At 38.6% G+C, this 12,296-nt stretch overlaps 1 protein-coding gene across 4 annotated transcripts in view; it reads right to left on the minus strand.

The window, feature by feature from the left end:
• shroom4 (shroom family member 4) overlaps nucleotides 1-12,296 on the minus strand; it is a 35,210-nt gene that overhangs the window by 18,141 nt on the left and 4,773 nt on the right. For 2 of the 4 annotated variants that reach the window (XM_047811883.1, XM_027134491.2), the window contains exon 2: nucleotides 877-1,028. In XM_047811883.1, coding sequence (XP_047667839.1) covers nucleotides 877-1,028 — 152 coding nt within the window. Of the gene's footprint in view, nucleotides 1-876; nucleotides 1,029-3,055; nucleotides 3,089-4,165; nucleotides 4,220-4,393; nucleotides 4,418-12,296 lie in introns of those variants that run through there. The other 2 variants (XM_047811889.1, XM_047811893.1) reach the window with 2 other exon arrangements.

Below are 12,296 nucleotides of genomic sequence, written 5' to 3' on the forward strand. Positions count from 1 at the left end.
AGATATAGCTAATAAACAACAGCTTCATGTGCGTTAGCGAGCATGATGAAAGTTTGACATTTAACATACTGTAAATACAATTTAGATAGCAACAGATATATTACAGTGATGAGCATTAGATCTCATATTTGCTTAGATTTGTTTGGAATTTAGATCAACTCCTTATTGATAAAAGCCATATCACATATGCATGTAGTGATACAGTACTGGAAAATTGAATCCAATATAGAAATGGAGTAAGTAAAACTCAAATATATTATTTAAAATAAATGACAAGGACAGACAATTAAGTGCAGTAACGAGTAATAGTAATAAATATAAGTAATAATGCTCTGTTACATCTTTCCTATTCTGTTGCTCTTTTATGTGGACGGCTTTTAAATGTTTTAATTTATCAGGTAAAGATCTGGACTGACCTCTGACACTTATTACATTACCTTTTTTTTACTTCACATTTTGAGTGTCTCTAACGAATTAATTCTAATTATTCAATAGTTTTAAAGTTTGCTAACTCCAGGCTAATGTAGAAGTTACTGGTCTGGTGGTTTGAGAGTGAAAGAGCAGTGGGTGAGTCATACAGCACTCATGGGGCAGAAGTGACCTAATACTCATCTGCCCAATATCAGCTTAACTAAAACAAACACCGCACACAGGGAGGCTACTTCCATATATACGTGTCTGTCTTTCTCTCACACACTCCTTCATATAGTTTCTCTGTAAAAACTTTGAAAGGTCACAATGGTGATGTCACCTCACCACAGCCTTTCCTTCCTATCCACATGTGCATACTTGTGAATGTGTGTGTGTGTGTGTGTGTGTGTGGTGTGTGTAGGGGTGTGGTTGTAAAGGGGCATTTTGGGAGGTAGAAATCTGTACCTGCGCACAATAATCTTGAGGACTCTGTAGGAGCCTTTGATGAGGATCAGAGCTTCTTGTCGGGAGCCGTAGAGTGCAGATCCGTTGATGTTGACCAGTTCGTCTCCCACCCTCAGCTTCTTACACTCAGCTGCCTTTCCTCCTTCTTCTATCTGAGAGAAAGCGAGAGACAGACAGAAAGATAGACAGATACGTTTTTACAGCATGTCATCTTTCTTTGCAAAATTGTGTCAAATATCAACTTCAGTACATAGTACATATACTGTTATAGACACAAATAACAAAAGCACAGAGGGGTTAAACGCAGAGAGAAAACACACGCACACATACTACAGGCCTCCAGTTAATTACACACATATACACTGTGTCAGGCAGACTCTCTGGACAGATTTCTTTACTTCCTCTATCTGTGAAACAGTACAGAAGGGTTAAAGGTCAAATAAACTTACCGTTCTGTAAACAGACACAATTCCCATACTCACACTCCCATGCCTAGGATACTGATTAAATGCCCATAAAAGGGGGCACATATCTAAATAATATGGCACATACATACATTTAAAAAAAAAACTAAACAATGGCTGTTAAAACAATCACAGACCCAGTCAGAAACAGATCCATACGACAGCGTATCAAGATTTCTCATGGTGTCTGAAAATGTTTCTCATTTATTTCTTTACTCTCATATACATAGAGCTATTGTATTTCGTAAAAACAGGCTTGAGAACAAAATCAAATGTCGTCATTATATTTAAAGTGATGCCTGGGTCTATAATGCAGTGCCCAAAGCGGTTATCTACAATGTAGTCTATACAAATCTAGAGACAACATTTATACAGCATTGATGAGTATAATGTGAAGTTCTATGCTGCTTATGCGCATGTTATTTATTTATATCAGACTAAGGACAGTTAGTTTTTGAATTTCCAATTAGACAGCACGACACAAAAGCCTTCGCCCTATTGGAGGAGGATCATGAGTTCTAATTGACAATGCTACGGCCATGTGATACCGGGAGCCAAGGGAACAAAACTGGGCATGCTTTATTGGATGCCATACGCTCACCCCGTCAATACCAGCAAGACTAAAAAGATCTGTATGTGAAAGGGGCAGATATTGAGTGTGCTTGTTCGCTCTAACATGCAGCATGCTCTGAGCCTAAGCAGCAGTTTGAAATGGAAGCATGATTTAGCCTTCACCTTCTTTTTGTTGGTAGTGACCTTATGAGAAATAAAGTCTGAATGGTCAGTGGAAGTTAAAAGGCAACCAAACCTCCAAGGAAAATGGGGAAAAGCATTTTTAAGATGAATGAATTATCTTATCTTATCTCAGCCAACCCACAACACCACAGAAGTCACAAAAATCCACGATTGTGTAAAAAGGTCCACTACAGTAATGATTAACCTGTGATTTTGTATAAAATCAGTGTTGGCCAATGTGGACATACCAAAGAGCTATAATTTGACAGCAAAGGTTTTTCCAATAAAAATGAACTAATTATACACTTCATTGATTTTTAGAAAATATTTTGTTAGTCTTCGATATAAAATTGTATTTCTAAAATATCATTTACATAAGCAATATTAGAAATGACTAAGTAATAATTAACAGCATATTACACTAGCAATTCCCAGTATGCTAAATAATAACTCATCGCAAATAATAGACCACTCATTTATTCAGCACCTTGCAATACTGATAAAACCGTGAGCTGTGCCACCGCTCACAAGGTCAGAGGGCAGAAAATGAAGTGTGTTTCCAATAACAGTTAATCTTAGTAATCCATTCTGTGGGATTAACAAGTATCTAAATGCAATGTATAGTTGAGTGTAAAGCAAACAGGCTGAGACCTGTCACAAAGTGGATTCAGCTTTGCTTTTTGTGAACGTCCATCAGCTCAATCTCTGTGTCTATGTATGATGAGTACCATATGCCTGCAGCTCTCTGCTGTCTGTCACTTCATCCCTCTCTCCATTTTTCTTTTGTTCTATCTCAAAGGCTTTAAAATGGGGGGGAAATTTTAGAACACAGTGCTGAGGCTAAACAGTTGGAGGCATGTAAATACACACACAGAGTCCAAATGTGGCCCTTCAGCACACACACACACACACACACACACACACACACACACACACACACACACACACACACACACACACACACACACGCACACACTTACTTCACCCTCTCCTCCCATAGTAATTGCGAAGCTCTCTGCAGCAATCTAAATAAACACATAAGTGTTGTTCAGGCTGTGGTTGTGTGGGAGAGTGCCTCTGAACATTGCAGGAATACTTCACTGTGGTTTCACGGAAGAATCACTAGACATGAAAGAAGGATGGGTCCCTGCAAGGACTCAAGTACACTGCAAGCACAAAAGAGAAAAACTCTCTGACCTGATTATGCTCTTAACATGCATATAACATGGACACAACATGCTACCTGGTCTTATTTGACTTGTTTCTTCCTTATTTTATCACACCCACTTACACAGATTTGAGGGCCACATTTCTACTATAAAAAAGATGAGAAGATAAATAGTAAATAGTTTTTAAGGAGAACAAATTAGATTCAAAATATTTCCGCACTAGACTCAAGAATGTTGTGGGATCACACATCATCCTGCTCTTATAGAAAAACAGCTTATTTTCTTCTATGCATCATCAACCTGACTCAGCAACATTTTATCTAGTTATGCAACACCAGAGTCTCTCTTTCTCTCTCTCTCTCTCTCTTTTGACTTGATATTTGATATGTCATGAATGATATGATGGAAATTGATAACCCTCCATTTTCTCCTATTCATCTTGGATGCTCCTGGGCAAATATGAATTACTTTGCATATGGTGTACAATGGTTTATAGAGATACTTGATAGCACTCTTCAAAAAGAAACACACCCTCACAAATACTAAAATATTTATATATACACTTAGATGTGTACATTTCCATCATGGGGTAGCTGTTTCCTCTTCAGATCCATTCTTGCAATGTCTATTATAAAACAGCTGGTACTTTACACTAGAGCTATACACTGTTATAATACTAAATATAGCTAAAGGAAAAGAGCTCCTTTTTATTGCCCTCTAGAATAATGGACCCCAATTTTGTGGAAAAAGAACAAAAACTTTTCCAGGGCCCAAACCAAGCCCAGGTAGGCTTTATAGTGGGATTTATAACGCTATTGCATAAAGCCAAAAATTTATTGCACCTACATTGCCGGCAGCGGCAGCAGCAGCCAAACACCCTTTTGCATTCAATAAACCACAGTCACACTCTTTCGTTCTTACCTCATCAGTTTCCAAAGTGCTCACAGCTCCTGAAACCCAGGACTGAGTGCTGCCCTTGAAAGAGAAAACCAAGAACAAACAGATATATCTCTATGATATCTAGCTCCTTGCTTCCATTAAAACAAATCACGGTTGCCTCAAGCCATGAATAAACAGCACTCCATCCTTGTTACATCCAGACAGTCTGAAGTTTGTTTAAAGACAACAGAAAAATGACTTCTTACAGACCTTCTCCATTCTGCAGCAGCCTCAGAGGAGTTGTAAGTGTCCACTGGTGCACGCCACATGAACCTTACAAAGCTGTTACACCTCCACCCATGGACTTAATCTGTCCCGCCCTGTCTTTAATTTCCTCACCATGTCCACCCACAGTTACCTTTCCTTCTCTTTTTCTTTCCATCTCTCTCGAGGTCATGCACTCCTTGGAAGGTTGGAGATGAAAATAACTGTGGCGTTGTGCACAGCACACACCACACCTTTGTTCCACTGGTCCTCTTTATGTGTATTTGTATATATGTGTGTGTGTGAGTTTGGCTTGGGCATATGTACCAGCTAGTTTGTTCCATGCTCCCCAGTGACCATAAGGAACCATTTTTTACAAAGAAGGCTTTTATGGTTTCTGGAATGGTCCTCCATCTTTATTCTGCTTTAATGTCCCCCTCATTTTTAAGCCACCTCCCTGTTTATAATGTTCCATGAAAATAAAAAAAATTTGCACCCCATTCTTCAAAAAGAACCTGGCAGACAATGGTATTGAGGAGGCAGCTTGCAAGTAGTGGGAGCTCAATGTTCTCTAGCTTTTAATTATCATATTTCATTTGTGAAAACAAAATGGTGGGAGGAATGAGGAACAGGCAGTGGGTGAGGAAAGGAAACAAATGGCATCACTGTACCTCCTTTCCTGCCACTCCTCTGCAAGATAAAATACACTCTCCATTTCAGCCTCAGGAGGTGAGAGCCATCTTAAATTACCAGAACAAGGCTAGAAGATTATAACTCCCATAGTAGGAGTAGCCTCAATACAATAAGTGGCTTTGAGAGGCCATTCTTAGCAGTTGCCAAAAAAGTGTCCACACAATCCCAAGCTCCAAATCTCTGGAAAGAAACCAGCGACATGGAATCAATGAACATTTCAAGGAATTTGATCAATTTGGATTTCAGCCAAACAATCAAATTATTCAATGCCTCTATATTGTTAATCTAATGTCATGTTTCAATAAATGCAGCAATATAACTATAAAAAAAGTTTGTTTTTATCATTTGAACAACATAAAGGCAGCCCAAAAGACCAAGAGCATTTTGTGTAATCTGCAACAACATTTACAGCAAAATGACTCAACGCCTGCTCTCATCATGTTGGCAGTCAACACTGAATTGTACTGACAACAAAGGTAAAACAATTATAAGTAAAAAAAAATATATCCATCCTTCAGAGCCGTCATTTCTCTGTTATGTATTAGCCAGAAAAACAAGACAAAACAGGAAAGAAGGTTTTGGTAGCAAGGGATGATTATTTAATTTTATACACTGTGGAAGTCACCTAAAAAAAAACCTCTCTAACCAAAGCTGCGAATTTGGAACTATGTAAATTCTTTATTTAAAAAAAATATATATAAAAACAAATAATCACAAGATGGATACACTATACATTATAACATCTTTTTGACACAATTTCAAAACCAAATTTAAAAACACAACGATGAATTCTAAAGCAGTGAATTAAATTGCATTTTTTTTCATTGCAATTAATTATATGAGATAGAAAATATATTGTATAAAAAATACTAAATTCATTCATACTGAACTGAATAACAAGTTCATTCTCTTAGAGTAGAATGGCTTGTTCCTGATCTGGTTCTTTGGGCCGTTATAAATGGAAGCAGAATTCGTGAGCTCATGAACCAAAGACCTGCTCATCTCTCTTTTTCAAACCAGCAACATAAAAAAAAAAAAAAAAAAAAAAAAAAAAAAACACACACACACAGCAGGATGATTTGTTCGGAGTAGCCAAACCAGACTGCCAATAGACGTCTATAGGAGGAGATAGAGAAGAATGAGCTTGCTGTCTCTGAGTCCGAGCCCACACACTCCAGCCTGACTGGATGAGGTCACTTCTGCTAATGCTCTATAAATAACAGGGTGCGTCCAGCTCTGCCTGCCTGGCTAGCTGGCTCACTGCCCACCATTGTGCCACATATGGGCACATGAGGGCACCACACAGCTGTCCAGTCACCTGATGGGCCTCAACAATCTCTCACAGGCCAGAAAACCCAGGGCATGCATTGAAGGTAAACAATCTTATGTTTAAGAGCTAACCTGCAGAAAGAGTCAAAATTCTTTTGGAAAACCGTGGATAAAAACAGATTTAGGTAGCTGGTCTTCGTTTATGACACAAAGAGAAGCAGGAATTAGTAAGATGATTTCACTTGGAAGGAGATAAATAGCCACACTTATCCCTAATCTGAGGGGTTTTAGCATATCAAACACATTTGAAAGACATGTCAAAACATGTCTCTAAAGAACTATGAGATGAGTTTCAACACACTTATTTGGACCCATATTTCAAGAAGGTGTCCAAAAGAGGCCAGTACTGAGGAACACTGGGGAGCAGACTTGTTCAAGAATGCAGCTTTCAGACAAATGCTTCTTTATCAATGCTGGAAACGATTTCCCCAGTCAGAAGATCATTAACATAGAATCAGCCAAAGACATGCAGCCCAGAAACAGAGTCTCCAAAGCGTGGATATTTCTGGGTGTGGGTGAGAAATGTCTTACATTTTGGCCATAATCTGTGAATCCTTTGAGAGTGGGTCTATGAAAGCCTGTCTGATATGGGATTTTTCATGGATGACCACAGACACAAAAGCTGCTGATGTTAAGTTGCCCAGTATGATTTTATGCCGGTACTATTAATTTTAAAAGTTGGAATTCAGTAGCTAATCTTTTTATACTCTTATTTCCTTTGCAGACACGATTGAATAAGTCTCCTGTCTTGCTATCGTCCATGCAGAGCAAAAGAATGGCTGCATTTAAACAATAAAAATATTAACAAAAGTAACCTTAGGAAAAAACCTGCAAATTCTTCATGACCATATGCCTAACAAATAAACATGTTCCAGGTCTATGGCATGTAGGAGTTGGTCATCTTTGTTGTCAGACAGCTGTGCTTCAGATATTCCTCTCCTGCGTGCACTTATATGTGAATACTTATATATCAGTCATGGTAAAATTGGTCAAGCTTCAGTGTCAGAAGATGATATATATTAGTGAGAGTCCAGAGAACTCATTCATTTACATCTATATGGACAGTGTGTGTGTGCGCGTCAGATGACAGGCAATGATTAACACATGCAACATCTGTTCCCGTGAAACAGCATGATCTCTGTGAACAAAGAGTCATCTCCCTGTCTTTTTCCATCTTTCCCTATTTTCTCTCTTCCTCTTCTCTTATAACCCCAATCATCCCTTCGTTTATTTATTCATTATTTATATCTGTTCTAACAGATATAACATGCCTAAGTAAAAACATTTCCTCTCACCCACAAACTAGACTAAACTATAAGATTTTATATATATATATATATATATATATATATATATATATATATATATATATATATATATATATATATATATATATATATTAATTACATTACACTACACATACACACATCCACTGTCTAGCAGCTGAAACAAAACAAAACAAAACAATGACTGATTTTACCCCAGATTGTATGTCCTGGCTGAAACATGAGCACTGGTAAAGCAGTGTGAAAGACAAGGAAGTGAATAGGATGGAGACATTCCGGGAAGTCTAGGCAGTACAGACTGGGATTCTCATCCGCTTTATTGATACAGAGAATACAGGAAAAAGCAACAGGTCTGTCACATCTACGTGTGGGAAGATCCAAAAAAAGACAAAATGACAAGGATGAAAGGCACATATGGAAGAAAAGAAAAGCAGTGCAAATGTTACATCAGATGTTTACTTTAGGTTGAGGCAGATCCATATGAAAAAACAATAGCCTAAAGTAATGCTAAGTTTTCCCCTGTGTCTATGGTGTATATCAACAGTGTGCATGAAACGCCTGCTCGATGAACACTTACGGCAGTCTGTTATGTTGAGCAACAAACCTGAGCCTAAGACAAATACAAGGAGAGCTTGTGTGTGACATATTCCTTCTCTCCTTGACTGTAACATAATAATAGTTCCCTGGTGTTTGAGTGCATATCATTTAGTTTAGCTGCATGTGTTGATACATATTCAACATGGAAATTGATACCAAATGCCACAAGGGAACTTCATTCAAGAGGAACCATTCAAAAAACACAAATATCTCTACTTTCACTCTCTCGCTCTCTCTCTCGCTCTCTCTCTCTCTCTCTCTCTCTCGCTCGCTCTCTCGCTCGCTCTCTCTCGCTCGCTCTCTCTCTCGCTCGCTCTCTCTCGCTCGCTCTCTCTCGCTCGCTCTCTCTCGCTCGCTCTCCCTCTCTCTCGCTCGCTCTCTCTCTCTCTCTCTCTCTCTCACTCGCTCTCTCTCTCTCTCGCTCTCTCTCTCTCTCTCTCGCTCGCTCTCTCTCTCTCTCTCTCACACACACACACAAAGCTTCGGTTCCAAAACCAATCAAAAGCAGAGTCGCTACAGTAACCCCCTGCCATGGACTGCAGAATGTGCCAGCGGTCGCAGCTCGACAAGGCCTCACAGCTGCAGGAGGAATCCCACATACACTCCTCTCCTGTTCCAGAAGCTTCCACATCTCCTGTTGAGTCTGAAAATTTTCTCTTTGTTTGTCTGTCTCCTTCTTTAATGTGATACTTTACCAATGTTTCTGCCCAAAAACACTGACTGGGCATTTTTTTTGTCCACTTTGTTTCTGCTGCTTTTGGCATGAGGATCAGATACTGCAGACGAGTTGGTTTTCTTGTTTCAGAACAATATCAAAATTTCTAGTGCAAATTAGAATAAGAACACACACACATGAAAATTGGCCAAATGTATGTGGATACCCGACCACAACTCTTATATCAGGGCCTTAAACTTCTGGCAAAGTGTCAAAAGTTTTCCCTTCAATGGACAGAAGGGGCTCAAGCAAACAAGGTCGGTGCACAAAGTGAGCTTGATAAAGGCATGGTACACCAAATTTGGTGTGGAACAACTCCAGCGGCACATACTGAATCAAAAAAGACACTTTTTTAAATTATTATTTTGCACTGACAAAATATGATATTTAGATTTCTTAAGGTCATGATACATTTTTAAATAAATTCATCAAGTGTAACGTCCACTGATACAGCAAGACTGAATTGGAAGTTAAATTAAATCTTCACTTTCCATTCTTGTCTGTTGAATGTTTTGTGGATGTTACAACTTGTTTCCGTCAAATCTCCACAGTTTCGTTTCCACTTTGTTTAGCAAAACTGAATAGTATGATACAGGAAAGTGATATTTTGATCAGTCTACCCAACAAAACACTCAACATTCAACATGTCTTGAGATGCTTTTCTGCATCACAATAGTTGTAAAGAGTGGTTATTTTATTAAATGTACAGTATACACAATTGTAATATACAGTACTTATTAGGCACATCAGTAAAGAACTCAACTGCACCATTGTATATTATTTATATTCTATCTTTTTATCACTTAGTCTATGTTTATATATATACACACACACTATGTTTAGGAGAATTCCTGTAATCACAACAAATTCATTGTGCGTGTGAGCACACTTGGTGTATAAGGCTGATTCTGATTCTAAAAAGAAATGACAGACAACTGACAATGACTAAGAAGTTGAAAGGAATTAGATAAAATATGTTAATTCACCAAATGGGCTCAATAGGTCACTTCATTGAAATATAGGGCTCTTACATGCATATCCCGAAGCAATGCAGCTAAAGTGAAGTGATTACTAAGCAATGGAGGTTAGTGCATGCTCATGATTAGTGAATACATTCAGATAACGAGATCTAACTCCCAGCTACTGTAATCGTCACAGGCTCAGAATGGGAGCTGGGCACTGTGAGTAACCTCTTCTCTGGAGCACTGCTTTTGTCTATGAATGTGTAAGAATGTGTAACACCCCCCTCCCTCACACACACACACACACACACACACCACACATCTGCATTCAACCCCCCCATCCCCAAGACACACTCACACACATAACCTCTTTAATCTCACACACCACAACAAAAGTGCTTATCAATATGTTCTCCCATATCTTAAGTCAGCGGTTGTCCTTGAACACATAGCTACAGAGTTACTGATTGAGAGGGAGGGTAAGCTAGAGCACAGATACACACTTGGACGCCATTGATTGTGCCAATCCTGTCATTGACACAAACTTAATGCAGAAGACAGCGAGAAACTTGCATTGAACAAAGTAGAAGCAATCAAAATGAGTTGTGAATCAAAATGAGGAAGTTGAGATTAAAATGAGATGCAAAGATAGAGGCAGAAAGAGGGAGGTTGAAAGAGACAGAGTGTGAGAGAAGAGGGTGACAAAGGCTTTATTGATGGCTAAAGCTGGGAAAAATGAGTGTGTGCTCTACCTCAGCGAGTTGAGCCGTGTTGCAGCCTGACTAAAACTTAAGTTCCATTGTGCTACTGGACTTTTAAAGGTGTGACACACAACCCTGAGGCTGTATGCAAGCAAGTTAAAAGCTTTTTTTTTTTCTTTCCTAATGAAGAAACGTTCCGTAATTTACTACAACTTTACAGAGAACGTTTTGTCTTGCTTTTAGTCTTGAAGTTTGAAGAAGGGTGCAAGACACGCCTCTCCATGGAGAAATGTGTTTTAAAGTACTTTTTTATTTCACAACTACAATTTGCAAAGTTTTCCCAATAAAACAACCACATACATGTGGCAAGCTGCCCTGAACCATGTCAAACCATTTCCCATACTTACAACCACAATAGATAAGTACAAAAAAAGCCTCACTATGGTCGAAATAAGGGTAATAATATTAAATGTTACCTTTACACAAACACAAAAAGTAAAAATATACTAATACTTTAAACCTGTTCAAATGGTTTACATTGTACAAGAATCCCACAGTCACATTTTCATACCACATAATGATCTCTGCACGCTTCAAAAACAAACTATAAAAGCAGCTCTGATTGCTGCAAACAAATCATAAACCAATTCTCATTATCAGTACAATGTTGTCAACATGTCTACCCATGTAAGAACCACAAAACCCTTTCACGGTCAGGGTATGCCTTGGGTTACTAAAGCCCTATTCTAGACAACACGATAACACACACGAACGTGCTTACATTTTAACCAACAGTTTAAATAACAACTTGGCTCTGTTGAACTCCATTACTTAGTCATACACTCAAATCAAGTGTGTATCAAATGGTACTTAAATTTCAATTTACATGAGTATTGAGACACCATATCGCTGCTGGCAAATATTCAAACACATCCTGAAGCAATCAATCATGTTTTTAGACATGCACTGATCTTTTGAAGCCTTTCCAGAGGCTGTGCATGCACTCTCATAATAACATGATTCCCACTAAGAGGTGAGAAGTCAACTTTGAAATGTGTCCAACAAGATGAACTAAAGATGTCCTGATGGGGACGATCTAGTATTTATTTCACCGAATTAAAATTTGAAAGGACAAATTAAAGGCTCATCAGTTTCCTGGTGCACTTGGCAACTTGCTTGCTAACTGGAAAAGGTGACATTCCTAATTCAAACAAAGGCAAACCCAGGCAAATGTAGGCCAGTGCTCAACAAAACCCCATTGTGCTAAAAGGGCACTATTTAGTTTTCCATCATAAGCATCAAGCTTATTATAGGATATGTTTCCAAAAAAAGAACAACAGGTGGTGTCAGAGAGTCTGTGACCTTCTGGGTCAAAGTGAAGACAGATTGATTTGTCAATGTCATATCAAACATGAATGTGCAGAGGAGGGAGAGAGCACCATGACAGCTCAATACATGACCTGCCATCTCTCTGTTTTCCCTGCTTGTGAATAGGGCCATGGTGTGTCTTTTAAGGATGTAATGTGTGAGGAATGACCTTGTACTCTTTACTAACATTCAAACAAAGTTCCCCCTTATTTCCCTCTCTGACTGTCTTTCTCTCTGCCCACTTCCATAAAAGTTGCA

Source organism: Tachysurus fulvidraco, chromosome 1 (genome assembly GCF_022655615.1).
Source record: "Tachysurus fulvidraco isolate hzauxx_2018 chromosome 1, HZAU_PFXX_2.0, whole genome shotgun sequence".
Classification (NCBI taxonomy): domain Eukaryota; kingdom Metazoa; phylum Chordata; class Actinopteri; order Siluriformes; family Bagridae; genus Tachysurus; species Tachysurus fulvidraco.